Source organism: Miscanthus floridulus, chromosome 16 (assembly GCF_019320115.1).
Source record: "Miscanthus floridulus cultivar M001 chromosome 16, ASM1932011v1, whole genome shotgun sequence".
NCBI classification, from domain to species: domain Eukaryota; kingdom Viridiplantae; phylum Streptophyta; class Magnoliopsida; order Poales; family Poaceae; genus Miscanthus; species Miscanthus floridulus.
In genome coordinates, this window is record NC_089595.1 from 86,238,823 (window position 1) to 86,255,257 (window position 16,435).

Genomic DNA, 16,435 nt, shown 5'->3' on the forward strand with positions numbered 1-16,435 from the left:
TGTCTTTTTTAATCCCTCGGTCTAATAGTTAGGGTGTGTATACTCTAGCTAGACCTTTGCTCATGCGAAAAGCCAGTCTCAGTGTGACTCCCAAGATAAGGCATATTTGTGAGTTTCTTCGGGCTAGTATCATCGGATACGAGCATTTATCTAGATAGTGACATTGTTAGAGCATCACCAACAGGTCAGATTAATTACCTGGCAAAATCTATGATTATTCTACCCCCTCCCTATTCAAGCATTCAAATTTGTTCCAAATTATAAGGGATTCTAGATGTACAAACCCTTCAAGAGACAACATTCAAATGCATACCTACCATTAATATATATATCGATCCAAATATGGTAATTCGATAGGGTTACATACAACATTTGTTTCACCACATAATAATGTCCTACAATTGCTTGGATACGTCAGTATTTGAGGATTGAGGGAGCGCTTAAAAGAGAGTAGGGAGAAAATTTGAGGGTATCTCCAAGACTCCGCTCCGACCATTTCCAACAATTTACTCCCAGAAAATCAAAACATGGGGTACACCTCTAATGGACTCATCACAGGGAATCCATCGAACTCTCTCATATATCATCTATCATATCGAGTAGGGGGTTTAGCTGGACAAGCTGCTGGGATGGTTCTGCACTTCTGCCTTTCTTCATCAAACGTGCCTCTTCCAGCGGTGTCATGGCCATCGTGACCACGACCACCGCTGCTGCCCACTCCTCTGCCCCTGCTAGAACTAGCCCCACTCCGGGGTGACTGCTTGCATCGGTTCTCATAAAAAATAGCCAATGCAATTAAAGAATCCATTAAAACAACTAATATAATTTGGTAGAACTTGAATTATAAGACGATGGAACAATAAAACAAATAACAATATATGGATGTCCTGTATATTTTTTATATTATTAAAAATAGTAATTACACTTAGTTGAGATGACCTGGATAACTTACATTAAAAGGTTAAAAGTTAGTAGCTAGGGATGACGTGACATTTAGTAGGAGATCCATGATGTTGATGACTTGCATATTGAGATAGAAGGCTAGTGGAGTTTATGATTATAAGATACGATAAGCATATCATGCGCGTTGCTGTGGGTACCGTGAATAAATTTTTAGTGGATTGTATGGTATTGCTGATGTGGATAAATAAATACATTTTAGTGGATGGCATGGGTTGTTGATGTGAATAACTTGCATGAGTAGATATGTGTCATAATTGAATGCATATAGATGACTCAGTTATTAAACATACAATACTCTTGGTTGGATGCACATCTACCGTGTGACTTGCTATGGAAAAACCTGGATCTACAAACGCTATGATGAAGACAGCGAGTCCATTGATGCCAGCCTCCTCAGATCTTCTTCAGTGACCACGAACAGCTTGTCGTTGTCCCGGATCACGTCGATGGAGTCGATCGCCGCTCCTTCGTCGTTCACGATCAGCGCCTTCTCCGCATCAACTTTCAATTTCTCACCTGAAGAAAAAGAAAGCGCAATAGCATACATCAGTACTTCAATTAATTTGTCACTGCAACACAATTAACTGAATGAACTGTGCTTTCTGCGCCTACCGACGATGGCTTTGAATTCTTCCATGGTGCCAGGCAGATTGATCAGCTTGCCAGCTTCAGAACTGCGGTTTCTGAGGAAAGGGTGACCCTGGTATATGCTCACCCGAGGCCACCGCTGGTTGTCCGATCTTGTGCTCTGTAATCTGCCTGGACGGCTGTGCCCCGACGAGCCGCCGTCCGGGACCACCGCTGGCGAGTCAACGATGGTTATCGAGTGGCCGAGCTCCCGCTTCCGCAGCAGCTCGCGCAGCTCGGTCGGCGACATTGTTAGCCGCGCGGCGCCGGAGCCGGAGCCGGAGCCGTCGTCGTCGAGGCTCGCCTTGTCCACGCTGGCCCCGTTCATGATCAGGAACCTGGCCGCGTCGGCGTGTCCCTCGGCCATCGCGACGCGCAGCGCGGTGGCACCGTCGTGGTCCTCCGAGTCCACGTCCAGGCCGAGCTTGAGGAGCTCCCGGAGCGCGTCGAGGTCGCCGCGGCGCGCGGCGAGGCACAGGACGTCTCCGCCGGCGTGCGGGTTGGACGCGCGCGCGAAGTGGTACAGGATGTTGAAGATCTTGTGGTGCCCCGCCGCGATGGCGTTCCACATCGCCGTGTTGCCCTGTGCGTCCTTGATGTTCACGTTGCACGCGTGCTTGAGCAGCACCAGCACGCAGTCCTCGTACCCCTTGGACGCCGCGATGTGCTGCGATGGCGTCGCCAAGAACAGCGTCCGGATCAAATGGCTGTGCTGTGCATGGATGCAGAATGCCCTGGATTCGTGTGTATGCTCGCTTACCAATGCTGTTCTGCCCATGGCGTCGCCGACGTCAGCGTCATTCCCTGCCCTGAGGAGGTCCTCGAGTAAGCCGCTGTTTCCCATCGCGGCGATCGTCAGCACATTCGCGTCGTCGTCGTGCTCGCCAGTCTTGTCTCCCAGCAAGTCCTCGACCTTCATGTTCATGCCATGCATCTCGACCTGATGCTGCAACACACACGGAGACAAGTAAAGCAACCGTTTGAGTGATCACCCAGCTGCAGCACAGAGCACGGTGCAGTTTGTTCAGACTTTTGCAGAGAGCTGCGAGACGACTGGTAACCTTGAGGAAGTTCTTGATGATGACGACGCTGTCCTCGGGCCTGCTCTGCATGGCCTCCTTGAGCGTGGCCTGCTTCAGCCGCAGCAGCTGGCTCAGCGTCCTCGTCCGGAACGTGAAGGCCTGCGCCCGGTCGCTCAGCGCGCTCACCTCGCCGAAGATGTCCCGCGGCCCCAGCATCGCCTCCACCCGCTCGTCGATGCCGTCGAACAGTATGACATTCACCTCGCCGGAGACGACGACATACACGTCGTCCGGAGCCTCGTTCTGCACGATCACGTCCTCCTTGGGCGGGATGTACTCCGGCTTCATCTTGGTGACCAGGGACAGGAGCATTTCTCTTGAGACCCCGTTGAAGAGGTAGACGTCCTTGACGACCGGCACGAAGAGGTGCTCGCAGATGCTCTTGCAGATGGACTTGGGAAGCTGGTCCATGAGCTGCTGCTGGTTCAGGCTCTCCGCCCTGAACTTGAGGCACATGTAGGCCAGGATCTGCTGCTTCAGCCGCGGCGGCAGGTGGTTCCGACCCACGAAGCTCGACGCGGCCCTGATGCTGTTCCTCTGCATCCAAACGCAAGTCCATCGTGTCATCCATTAACATTGCAATACACAGCATGAGAGGCGCGATGCCAAGGCCAAGGCCAAGAGCGAGCAGTGCTTACAAACTCCATGGTGCGGCGCGTGCCCTCGACGACGAGGTTGGTCATGTTGCCGATGAGGTAGGCGGTGAGCCCGAGGTTGAAGAGCATGTAGAAGATGTTGAAGATCATCTCGACGGTGTTCTCGGCGTGCAGGTCGCCGTAGCCGACGGTGGTCATGGTGGTGATGGACCAGTAGATGGAGGAGATGTAGCGGATCCGCAGGCTGGCCTGCCGGAAGTTGGGGATCACCGCGCCGATCCACGTCTTCTCCCGGTGCGGGTACCGGTCGGCGATCAGGTAGTACAGGCACCCGGCGCAGTGGACCAGGAACAGGGTCACCTGAACGTGCACGCGCGGCGCACCGCCAAACGCTTCAGAATTCAGTCATCGGAACTCGGAATTGCGCAGTGACCAACGTGGTCGGTTCTTCAATCTAAGCTAGAGTAGGTGGATGTGGATGGTTACCGACCGCGACGAGGCGCGCGCAGCGGATCCAGAAGTAGCTGAAGCGGATGTCCTTCTCGAGCCTGGTGAAGAACTGCTTCACCCTGCGGAGACGCCAGAGGCGTAGGACGCCCAGCATGCTGTACGCGGCGTTCTCCCTGACCTCGCCAGTGACGAGGTAGGCAAGGCCCTGGAACGGGATCGTCGATGCCACGTCCATGACGAAGAACGTCGACAGGTACCTACGGGCGCAGCGCACAGCAGCAAAGCTCGCAGCGTCAATTGCTTGATGAAGCAATTATTCTACTTCCCTTTTCATTTTTTGAGGGATTTTTTTCTTCATATAGGAGGAAAAATCAATCAATATTCAATCAAGGCCTGGTTTGAGCAAGGGGTCGCAGTAATCTGTGAAATGGCCCATGGGCCGAAAAGCTAAGCCTAATGCTTTCTTCTGGGTTTCTGATGTTTTTTGTTTTTGAAAATGCTTTGTTTAGGGGTTCGGTTGCTCAGTTCCCAACCGCACACATCGAACCATCCACACACACAGACTCCGCACACTCCGCTTGCCTCACTCCGCAAGCGCCGCTCGCTACCGCCCATTTGCCTCGCTCCGCACGCGCTGCTCGCTCCCGCCCGCGTAGATTCGCCCCACACCGCTGTAGTGGATCGATAGCGCTGAGGCGCAAGGCCACATCACCGTCTTCGTCGCCAAACTGTTCGTCCGCGCCAGCCTCATGTCCTTCCTCACCACCGTCCCCGAGCCATAGTGCCCAGGTAGGCCGGCTGCGACCGCCTCCACCGCGTCAGGTGCCGCCATCTGCTGTGGCATTCGCCTCCACCACGTCAGTTCGCCGCACCGCCAGCGCCATGTTGTGATGAAAAACGCGTGGTGCAAACATATTTTTCCAGATGTTCTAGAGATATGTTGCAAGTGTTTTATACGGATGTTGCAAAAGTAGATTGGGATGTTGCAAATGTTGCAATAGTTTATACACGTATGTTGCAAGCATCTGTTCCCAATGTTTCATCTGTTTTTTCAGATGTACGTTGCAGGTGTGTTTATCTGGTTGTTGCATATGTTTCACATATGTTGCAAGTGTTTTATCTGAATGTTGCATATGTTTGCAATGGATTTTAAGTGTTTTTTCATGCGTTTTTGCAAGTGTTTCATCTATCGTCTTTTATATGTTGCAAGTATTGCATCTGGATGTTTCAAAAGTAGATCAGGTGTTGCATATGGGATGCGCGTACGGTGCGGGCCCCACGTGGGCATACAAAATGTAGGCACAGGCGGGCGATGTCTGAGCGGTGTGGGCCTTCACATGGACGCGCGAAACGGTGGCGTGGAAACAGACTAGCCGTGGGCGTTCGGGCGCTAGCAGGACCGCTTTTTTTTACCGGACACCGTGGATACTTTATTATGGTTTATTATATAAATAATATAAGGCTTTCCTCAAACGATATATATAATTAATATAAGGCACATATGTATCACATGTTCGTATGCTTCTTGAAATTAGACATTTGTTTAAAAGAACCGGCGAGAGCTTTGCCTTTCAGTTAAGCGGAAAAGAGAATTTATGTTCAAGAATGCGGTTTAAACCGCTGACCGCAGGGAATCACCCTCGCCATCTGCAGTCCCGACCAAGTACACCCTCCGGAACACGCAAATAGAAAGGCCCCGAGGAAAATGTAGTCTATCCCTACAAATATAGGGTCCTTTTGTATTGGCTAAATATTCTTTTGTTTTTTCAATGACCTAATGAGGTTCCCATTTTCAAAGATTCTTCTGCGCTTTTTTTCCAAAGGTTCCACATTATATAGATAGCCATACCATTGAGGGCCCAACTTTGAGGGCCACTGGAGTGTAGCCGAAAAACAGGACCCACAAAAATACAGAAAGTCCTCAAATAAAAGTAAGGACCTATTTTGAAAGCTACCGCTGAAGTTGCTCTGAATCAGGATGTCCATTTCTTCCGAGTGTTTAGGCATGGCGCATCGTGTTTTCCAGACATTTTTCTATATTATACAAATCTACTCAGTGCTCACATGTATTGTGAAAATAAGTGTTTTCAATATTTTTCCATAAAAATCTAAATTCTTTTGTGCGTATTCTTGTCATCTTATCAAGTACTAGTGATGCTTTTTTTTTTTGCTTTGCTACAAAATATGTAAGCAAATATTGCTAGTCAAAAAACAAATAATAAAATTCAAAGTTGTCGCTTTAAAAGTTGCTGTTTAAAGTAGCTAGTGCATCCAGAATATCGAATATGTCAGGAGGAAGATATGTGGTCAGGCATTCAACATCAGAAGAGTTATAGATAAGTTGTCATTCTTCCGCCAGTGTTCATCTGCCTCTAGCCTAAGACCATAGACAATAGGTTCCTCTTCACCCCTCTTCCTCTTCAACCTAGAGGACAGGAAAGCTACCATGACACAACCAGGGCAGTAGCCTGAGAGGCCAGGTAGGATCCGCTAGCTTGAGAATCCATCTATAAACAATAATGAACTTATTACTCGTTTAGGTTGTTGGGCTTGCAAGGTTGGCTTCAAAAAGTGCTGTATCTTCAAGATAAGATAACATGTGGACACACAAGCCCTAGCCCCGGCTGCTTGTGTGGACACAAGCCACCCAAAGGATAGGACCCTACATCATCGACACAGCAAAATCAAAGGACAGTAGACAGAAAAATAAGCAGGAACAATACTCGCTGGTTCGTATCGTTGCTGGTTTGTGAAGAAGTACTACTGGCTGGTTTGTGTGAGAGAAAAATATTGTTCCGGCTAGAAATTTACGATCGTTTATGACAAGCCACAACCAAACGAACATGCTGATGACACAGAGGCCACAGAAAGGTAACACAACAACCTCATCTAAGCAGTAGTAGTTAGTCCAAGCTCATACAGACAAGATGAAGCAGCAAGAATCATCGGCACAGATCATGCTACCATATGTAAGAGCAGTCAAAATCAAGAGTACACAATCTCATCGTAGGTGCTACAGGAAACCTACTAACTCATGAACAGGCTGCATAGTACGGGTCTAGCACCAAAAATCATGGATTGATTACAATAAACAACAGATCTGAGCATATCGCACATTTTCCCCAATCATCAGCCTTGAGGCCGCCCCAAATCCCAGAGAAACAAGAACAACACGAGAACCACAACATGCTTAGACCGCACCACAAGGAGAAAGGCAAGGATTTCACCTTGCTTTGAGTGTCGAGAAGAGGAACTAAAGAAGAGGCCGTGAAGAGGAAGTAGAGAAACGACATTTGATTCACTTTGAAATTTGACTTTAGTCCCGGTATTTTTCGCGTCCGGGACTAGAGAAATCTTTAGCCCCGGTTGGTAGCTCCAACCACGACTAAAGGTCCCTGCCCAACGGCTAAAAGTGCGAGAATCTTTAGTCCCGGTTTGAGACACGAACCCGGACTAAAAGTGTGACTTTTAGTCCCGGTTTGACACACGAACCCGGACTAAAGGTAGCTTTAGTCCCGGTTTGTGTCTCAAACCCGGACTAAAGGTGTCTCCAAACTAAATTTAAAAGGAAAGAGTATCTTATCTAAGTAAGATGTGTGGTAGTAGGTGAGATGGTAACGCGTGCAAGAGCTGAAGTGGGAGGTTGTAGGTTCGAATCTCCACAGCTGCAACTTTTTTTACCCCAATAAACACCTCTAATCCCGGTTGGAGGAACCGGGACTAAAAATCAAGACCTTTAGTCCCGATTTCGTAGTCCCGGTTCCAAAACCGGGATTACAGGGGGGTTAAGAACCGGGACTACAACTCGTTTTTCTACTAGTGTGACGCCGAGCAGACGAAGGTGAACCACCATCAACCACAACCTCTGGCAACGTCCCAGCAAACAAACACGGGCACCCAAAGCAGTTCTCGCTGGCGTAGGGACTGCCTCCGCGAAGAAGAAGGAGAAGCTCCGGACCCATGCACCGCTGGTGAAACAGACGAGGGAGATACCCCACGCACGAGAGCGAGGGCCGCTTACCACCGCGCTGCTACCATAGACCACCGATGACTGGAGACGAGGAGGGAGGTGGGGGAGTAGGAGAGAGTGACGGAGAGGAGTGAGAGCGAGTGGATGAGGAGGAGGAGGTGGCGGAGGGGATAAAAGGGGATATTTAACTTTTTTACCATTACAACGGACGACATCTCCTTAGACAACATCTTTAGAATTGACACTATGATTTTACCAGCAGAGATAGAAATTTGATACGAAATTACCACTTTTGCTCGCGTGGCACGCCAACACATCACTCCCGCGCGGATCCGAGACAGCAGCCCCATGCAAAATGACGCCCTTGCCCTGGCGTGTTTATACTCACAGACAGTCGGACCCCACTTGTCAGCCATCTCTCCCAGCCTCTCCTCCCGCTGACGGGTGGACCCGGCCGTCAGGGTCATCCCCTACCTCCAGCAACCGATCCCTTAGGCAAAGCGGGTGACAACGACAGGGGTGGGGTGGAGCTGGCGAGAGGGGTCGACGCCGGTGACGCCGACGGCGGTGTCGTGCTCGGAGCCGGCGTGCCGCCGCCGGTGCCGTTGCTGTGGGAGGTGAGGACCATGACGACGAGCTTCTCGTCGGCGGGATGGCGCTGCGGGCACGGTTCGACGCCGAGAAGCGGTGCAGCAGGGGCGATGTATCCTTACTAGGCCAACGGAGGAAGCGGGGAAGCGAATGGTGGTGTCTGTGTGGAGATCCGGAGCTCAAACCGAAGCTCGGCAATGGCGGTGGCTACGGTGATTGGCGGCGCTGGATAAGAATAGAGGACAGAGGGAGGGGCGGGACGTTTGCGGCGTGGAGAGGGGCCTGAGGGGCGGCGGAGAGGGGGAGGAATGAGCAGTGGGCACCCCTGGCAGTGGGAAGCTCGGTCGTATGCCGCCCATGGCGGCTTGACTCGGTGGGCACGGTGGAGGGATCGCGACTGCGGTGGTGTGGTGGATGCGGTGGAGGGGCCAGGTCCGTGCGGGATGCTGAGGATGTGGGAGGGGTGCGGATGGGGCATGATCGCGTGGTCGCCCGGCTATGGCCAGCGAAGGGGATCAGTGGCTGAAGGTAGGGGATGACCCTGACAGGTGGGGTCCACCCCGTCAGCGAGAGGAGAGGTGGGGAGAGATGGCTGACAGGTGGGGTCCGACTGTCTGTGAGTATAACACATGCCAGGGGCAGGGGCGTCATTTCGCATGAGGCTACTGACTCGGATCCGCGCTGGAGTGATTTGTTGGCGTGCCACGCGAGCAAAAGTGGCAATTTCGTATCAAATTTCTCTCTCTGCTGGTAAAACCGTAGTGTCAATTCTAAAGATGCTATTTCAGGAGGTGCCATCCATTATAATGGTAAAAAGTTAAATATCCCAATAAAAGGGGGAAGGAAACCCTAGCGCCCGCGGCGGAAATTTTCCAATGACGCCAGAGCCATGGGCCTCCAACCGAAAATGGACCGAGGAAGCCTGCAGGAGCCGACGCGAGGTCGAGCCCGTGAGAAGTTTTGTTTCCTGGGGTACTCTAAGGCCTTGTTTGGTTTCTACATGCGCTCCTAAAATTTCTGTCACATCAAATGTTTAGACACATGAATGGAGTATTAAATATAAACTAATTACGAAACTAATTACACAACTTATGACTAATTTGCGAGACGAATCTTTTAAGCCTAATTAGTTCATGATTTGACAATATGGTGCTACAGTACATGTGCTAATAACAAATTAATTTGGCTTAAAAAATCGTTTTGCAAATTAGCCTTCATCTATGTAATTGGTTTTATAATTAATATATATTTAATGTTCTTTATTAGTATCTAAACATTCGATTTGACGTGAATTTGTGAACAATCAAACATCCCCTAAACACCGCACGGCCCAGGCTCTTGAGTGTCCAGACAAACAAACACGGTCCACTGCAGCACGGAGCCTGTCGCAAAAGCCGGTACGGTATATGCAATCAAACACGTCCGGAATACCTACCATTCCACTGTGATGACGATGTGGCACATTTGATCTGTCCGAGAGCTGCGCACTCAGTACAGTGTTCGCGTCCGATATCAGCCACAACTTCATAAATCGTATATCAGCTTGTTGGCTCCGTCGTATTTGACTTACAAGTCATGACTTATCAGTCAACGGACAGTATTTTTCTCTCACATCAAACCAATTAATAATACTTTCAGTCATGGCTTATAAGCCAAATAAACCTAAACGAACAGGACGTCATGCATACTCCAGAATATATTTTCTTTTTCTTTCTGTAACAATTCCCCATGTTATGATTTCTTAACTTATGTCTACAGGAAGTAGTTTTTTATTTGCTAAAGTAGCCACGTGTTCTTCCCCGAAATCTCCGTAGCATCGTATGCTGTCATGTCTAAAAAAAATTCCAACCAGAACAGTATCTTTGATCTTAATGGTGTGATGACAACGGGTACAAGCATGGTATCACTTATCAGCGTCGTACCTGTGACGCATTATTGAGTGGGTCCGGCACGCATGTGTTATGCTTATGCATATCCACATGAATGATCAGAGTGGGATTCGGCAGCCGAACTAATCTCCAACCAAACCTAGAACTACCCTTGCCATTTTCTGACGGACCGATGCCCCGGCAAGAAAAGGAAGCAGAGGATGGGAAGGAAACTTGCGTGCGTCCGACCGAGGCAGGAATCGAATGATGCAAGCAAGAGCTAGGCGTTCGTTACTAAAACTGGTGACGCTAAAGTGGAAGGAGCTGCTGGTATTTAGATGTAGTTTGGGGTCCTGATGTAACTGATGTTTTGATATTTTAGGAGTTGGTTTTTGGAAACTGCTGGGGAAATTCTTCTTTGCTACTCCCAATTATTATTGGCGACTTGGAAAATACAACAATTTTGGGGACTATATTTTGGAAACTCTTGGAGATGCTCTAACTATGTCAAGTCACACATTCTTAACACCTTGTCGCACATGTTATAAACTTAATTTTGTGCCAAACTTTGTCACAAGTATGGTTTCGATTTTGCTCACCACACTTTCTATGGCAGCTATGGTTTACCGTTTGTGAGGCGTGGCAAATGGCAAACTATGGCAACGACCAAACAACCTCCTAGTTTCTGTGATCACCTACTGCGCTATTGCAGAGGAAATTGGAGACGGTAATGATACCGTGCGGGCGTCCATCCCATCCAAACGGACCCCGCACGACTCGACGCGCCTCGCCTTATCCGTCGGCTCGACTCCCTCCCCATCCATCCCGTGAACACGCAGCCAGTTCTCTCGCTCTGCTCGCCCTCTTCTCCTCCCGCTCCTCCACTCTCTCGCTGCTGGCACGCAGCGCTCGCGCGCCGCGCCCCTCCCTTCCTCCGCGACCTCCATGCCACCGAAGACGGCGGCGGCTTCCGGCGAGCCGCCCCTCCCTCCCTTCCTCCCTCCCTCCCTCCCTCCGCGACCTTCATGCCACCAGAGAGGAGGGCGACGGCGACGGCTTCCGGCGAGCCACCCTCCCTCCCTGCCTCCCTCCCTCGCTCCGCGACCTCCATGCCACTGGAGAGGAGGGCGATGGTGGCTTTCGGCGAGATAGGTGGGTCCTTCTCTGAATCTAAGCCCTCCTCCTCCTCCTCTGAATCTGAGCTCTCCTCCTCCTCCTCCTCTGGATCTAGATCTGAGGGACGTGGCGGTGGCTAGGGTTCCGGCGAGCTCTGTTACAGTAGGCTTGTTTTGCTGTTGCAACAAGTAATATTTCTTTGTTGCATTAGTCTTTTTTTTCTGATGTTGCATTTCACATTGCGCTTGTTTCTGTTGTTGCAGTAGCGTCGTTTTTCTATTGCAACAAGTCTTTTTTCTTTGTTACATTAGTCTTTTTTCTGATGTCGCATCTCGCATTGCCCTTTTGTTTCTGTTGTTGCAGTAGCGTTGTTTTGTTGTTGCAACAAGTAATTTTTCTTTGTTGCATTAGTCTTTTTTTTCTGATGTTGCATCTCTCATTGCGCTTTGTTTCTGTTGTTGCAGTAGTTTTGGTTTGTTGTTGCACCAAGTAATTTTTCTTTGTTGCATTAGTCTTTTTTCTGATGTTGCATCTCGTATTGCAATCGTTTTTGTTCTGATGTTGCAGTAGACTTGTTCTGATGTTTCACCTCGCATCGCGCTTTGTTCGATGTTGCAAAACAATTTTCTGATGGGAGCACGGGGAGGATGCAACACACTTAGCGTGGGGGAACGGGTGATGCAGGGGCGAGCGGGTTCTGTTCTATTCCCGCGGAGGGTCGAGCGGTGAAGAGAAGTGAGCGGCTAGGACGACGGGTCGGGTGGTGAAGAGATGTGAGCGGCTAGGACGGGCAGGTTTGTTTTTTTTAACAAAGGCAGGCAGGTTTGGAATGCCTCGGTGCGAAGGGCTCAGCGTCAGGACGCTAGCAGCGCCGAATTGGAGGAGCTGATAGTAAATGGCTCGTCACGGCCACATATGGTTCGTAAACTTTTTGACCACTGTCAAGACGCTACTGTACGTACCTATTCCCTACTACAGTATGACGTTGCAATTGCAACACAGAGAGATGGAGCAAGGCAAAGGCATGGTGTGTGTACCTGAGGGTTATCTTCCTCCTGTCACGGACGAGGAGCTGGGTCCTGTGGTCGATGTAGGCGACGAAGAAGGTGAGCACGATGTCGACGGCGAAGAAGAGGTCCACGACGATGTCCGCCACCTCCAGCCCGCCCTTGGGGGACGCGTTCATGAAGGCCACCTCGAACGGGTACACCCACGCCGAGTACGCCACCAGGACCACCATCAACGTATCCCACCACCTGATGATGCATGATCGAGCATCCATGACATGTATGCATGTCAGATTGACTAGCGAGCTAGATGGCATGCCTGATCCATCATTGATGCAGGATACTCCTATGTAGAGATGACAATGAGCTTACAGTCATTGCATCACCTGTATCTGGAGTCGAGCGGCGAGATGACCCACTTGTCCGACCCGCCATGGGACTGGCTTTGGCCGGACGGCCCGCCGAGCGGCGGGAGGATGACCTTGGACAGGTTCCGGAGGTTGAAGGAGCCAGAGCCGGATCTCGAGCCCGTGCCCGTGCCCGTGCCAGAGCTGCCGCCGGCGCTGCTCGTGGTCTCAAAGCTCGAGCTCTTCATCACGCAACGCTGCTTCCTGCACCAGCCTCGCAACTACTAGTACTATATTTGCGAATTGAGCAGCTTCCAGCTTGTGGTGGCACTGCAGCCTGCTGGCCGGGGATTGGGAAGAAAAGATGGGGCCGGCCGAGAAAGGCAAAGGGAAAGCAAGAATCAAATCAGATCAGGGAGGCATCGAAATAATGAAGCAAGCAGCCAAAGCATCAAGGCATCAATAATGGAGGAGCGAGGAGGTTGGGATCTGACTGAGGGAAAGGGGGTGCTGTCCGCGACGACAGTGACCATGACCACCAGGCGCAGCTGCACACATCTCCCTAGACACGGACGCGGCCTACAGGTGTGTGGAATTGTGGATTTGTAAACAGAACGGCCGGTGGTTGTGGCTGGGAATTCACCGCGATTTTGAGACAATGCACGTATGAAATGTTCATGGATGTGGACATGTGCTTGGGGTCCATGCAAGCCTACCTGTCTGCCTCCGGCGCCAAGCATACCGCCATGCTGGTGTCTCGATCAGGTCCTTTTTAGATTGGAGTTTTGCGCTTTCGAATTCATTGCTGAATGGCGACAGTCGGATAGTGCAGTGCAGTCGGCAGCGGGTGTAGTCTCTAGGCAAATGCAGCTCTGCTCCTCCGTGCATCATGCATGTTTATCACGATTTCTGCGATTCTATCACAGCACAACTAGCCGATCAAAACTGATTATTATTTTTCCCCCACCTACTTCAGGCGTGTATGTCCTGCACTTTTCATCCTTAATTAGGTAAGCCGTCATCTTCGTCAAGCACAACCACCCTCTATCGGCTTTATGCTAAGAGCAACTCCAGCAGCCCCTACTTCTAAATATAGTGGCTCAGATAAAAAATCCAACTTCAGCAGAGCTCCTACTACGGACCCTAAATTTATTGGGGTCACCAAAATCCTCCCTCCAGACCCATTCTGGTGGGCCCAACACCCTGCCCAACATCTTGTCTTTCTCCCCGCGCCCGTACGGAACGCGCGGCCTCCCCGGTAGCCAAGCGGCGGCTCCTCCCCTGCTCCAGCGAGCGTGCCCCCTCCCCTCTGGCGAGCGCGGCTCCCTCTCTCTCGACGCTCCGCCTCCATCTTCCTCCCCCGGCGCAGCTCCCGTGCTACCTCCCCTTTGTCACTGGCGCGGCTGCCCTCATCCCTCCCCTTCTCACCGGCCAGCGCCGTTGCTCCCTGCTCCCTCCCAGGCTTCCCTTCTCACCGGCGGGCGCCGCTGCCCTGCTCCCTTCCCCTCAGCGCCAAATCACAGGCAGAAGGTGACGGCGCGGCGGCCACATAGCGCGGCGGTGCAATGCTTGGAGGCGGCTCCTCCGGTCCCCTCCCCCTCCCCGCGTGGATCTCGTCCTCCCCGCCCCCTTGCTGGTTGAAGCTCCTCCTCCTCCCCGCATCAGGACTACATCGTGTCGAGACAAAGATAGAGGAAATGAGGAAAAAAACAGCAGTGACTGATATGTGGGATCCACAAGAGTAGGGGCTCTAATTTGGGTGCCGCTGTTGGAGTGGAATGAAAAAAAATGGGCCAACAAAAATTAGGGGCAGCACCCAAATCTAAAGTAGGAGCCTGATTTAGGGACCTCTACTGAAGTTACTCTAATATTGTGAAAAAAAACTCTGCTCAATTTATAGAGCGATAGATTCGCTGTCAGATATGCAATATACTCGCTCCGTCCCAAAATAAGTATCGTTCACTTTTAACTTTAATCCAATGTATACAAGAAAATATTAATATTTATAGTTCAGCGAGGTTACGGTGATCTGCCACCCCCTGCTTGGCCACAAAGCACACCAGCCTGCCGAGTTTCATACTTACCGATGGAGTTTGCCTTCAAGCTCGCACTAGCCAACACCCTGCCGAGCATCACCACCGAGGGATCTCAATGTTGTGTTCATAGCCAAGAGAGAGAAAGGGAAAAGAAACGAGAGAGAAAATAGAACGGGTGGTCAGTCTGGTGATGCTTGAAGCTTATCACCCCGCGATGCGGGAAAGAAAAATGAGAAAAACATGTGGGGTCTACTAAAGGACTAGGGTTGGATGGAACCATGATGTGCTCGCTGAGGATGAACGTTCTCGGAAATAGAATTGGGCAGATGGCCCAACGTTAGTCAAGAAATACTCCCTCTGTTAGAAAGCACACTTGTCGAATTCCTCCACAAGAGCCAAGGTTGTAAATCTCCCGCTATAGCTATCTCTAGATATAGCTGTTTATAGAGGGTAAAGCTATTTGCTCGTATGTACAATTTAACCACTATAGTCTAATTTAGCCCACTATTAGCTATTTGAGGAGGGGGGTCGCTAAATGTCTTAGCCCATAATTTAAAACACTAGCAAGAATACAGAGATCTTTGCATGGAAGCTATCTAACATGATTGGTGTCCCAAGGATGTTCACCGAGCACTCCCTCAACATAAAACCCGACTCAAAGCCGGTCAAGCAAAGCTTGCGCTGATTTGACAAGGAGAAGCGTAGGATTATCTTAGAAGAAGTACATAAGCTCCTAGCAGCTGACTTCATCAAAGAAGTTTGGCATCCCGACTCACTAGCAAACCCAGTCCTTGTACCCAAAAAGAATAAGCAATGGAGAATGTGCGTTGATTGTACATGCTTGAATAAGGCATGTCCCAAGGACCCTTATCCATTACCCATCATAGATCAAGTTGTCGATTCCACATCAGGCTGCTATGTTTCCTCGATGCCTACTCAAGATATCACCAGATCCATATGAAAAGAGTCTGATCAAATTGCTACGTCATTCATCGACCCGATTGGATTATATATTGTTATGTTACAATGCCTTTCAGGCTAAAGAACACAGAGCTACATACCAACGGTGCATGCAGCATTGCTTGCACATGCAAAATCGATTGAAATATAGAAGCCTATGTTGATGACATCATCATCAAGTCGAAGAAAACCAAAGACCTCTGATGACCCTCATTACAGGGAATCCATCAAACTCTCTCATATATGATCTGTCATACTGAGTAATGTGAGGAGGGAGGGGGCAGCTGGACAAGGTACTATTGGGATGGTTCTGCCTTTCTTCATCAAACGATCCTCTTCGGCGGCATCATGGCCACGATCACCACCGCTGCCCACTCATCTACCCTACTAGAACTAGCCCCTCTCCTCGGTGGCTGCTTGCCATGACTACCTCTGTCACTGCCACAAGCACTGCCACTGCCCAACTCTGTCATCACAATATCTCTAATTTGGTCATGATGATGCTTCAGCCTTCTCTCTAGTTAGTCATCTCCGGAGCTAATCCAACCAAGAGATGGGTAGAACTTGATAAGAAACTAATGGAAGATATAGACCAAAGAAGGAGGATTGCAATGGTTAAAGTTGAGAGTCAAGGGTTAGGCACTAATGATTTGCCAGACCGTGGAAATTCTATGCGTAGGCACGGACCGCGCTCTAAGTTCAAATGGTAACTCATAAATCACAATTTCTATGCAATCCTAGCATTATCTACAACTACATCTACCATCACAGATGATCAAGGACAAGTTCTACGTAGGATTTGATAGCAGCATTGATATATCG

At 50.1% G+C, this 16,435-nt stretch overlaps 1 protein-coding gene across 2 annotated transcripts; it reads right to left on the reverse strand.

Annotated features, from left to right (window-relative positions):
• Positions 1-292: 292 nt before the first annotated feature.
• Positions 293-13,223, reverse strand: LOC136514463 (potassium channel AKT2-like). 2 transcript variants are annotated; one of them, XM_066508414.1, is made up of 9 exons: positions 13,112-13,223; positions 12,657-12,954; positions 12,301-12,519; positions 3,759-3,975; positions 3,311-3,628; positions 2,652-3,209; positions 2,351-2,536; positions 1,576-2,257; positions 293-1,479 (listed from the first exon to the last, which is right to left on the reverse strand). In XM_066508414.1, exons 2-9 carry the CDS (start codon positions 12,863-12,865, stop codon positions 1,319-1,321), a joined length of 2,550 nt encoding a protein of 849 aa, XP_066364511.1. In that variant the 5' UTR covers positions 12,866-12,954; positions 13,112-13,223; the 3' UTR covers positions 293-1,318. The 2 variants fall into 2 exon arrangements, with proteins under 2 accessions (XP_066364511.1, XP_066364510.1); XM_066508413.1 differs by lacking the exon at positions 13,112-13,223 and having other exon boundaries at positions 12,657-13,099.
• Between the last annotated feature and the right edge of the window lie 3,212 nt (positions 13,224-16,435).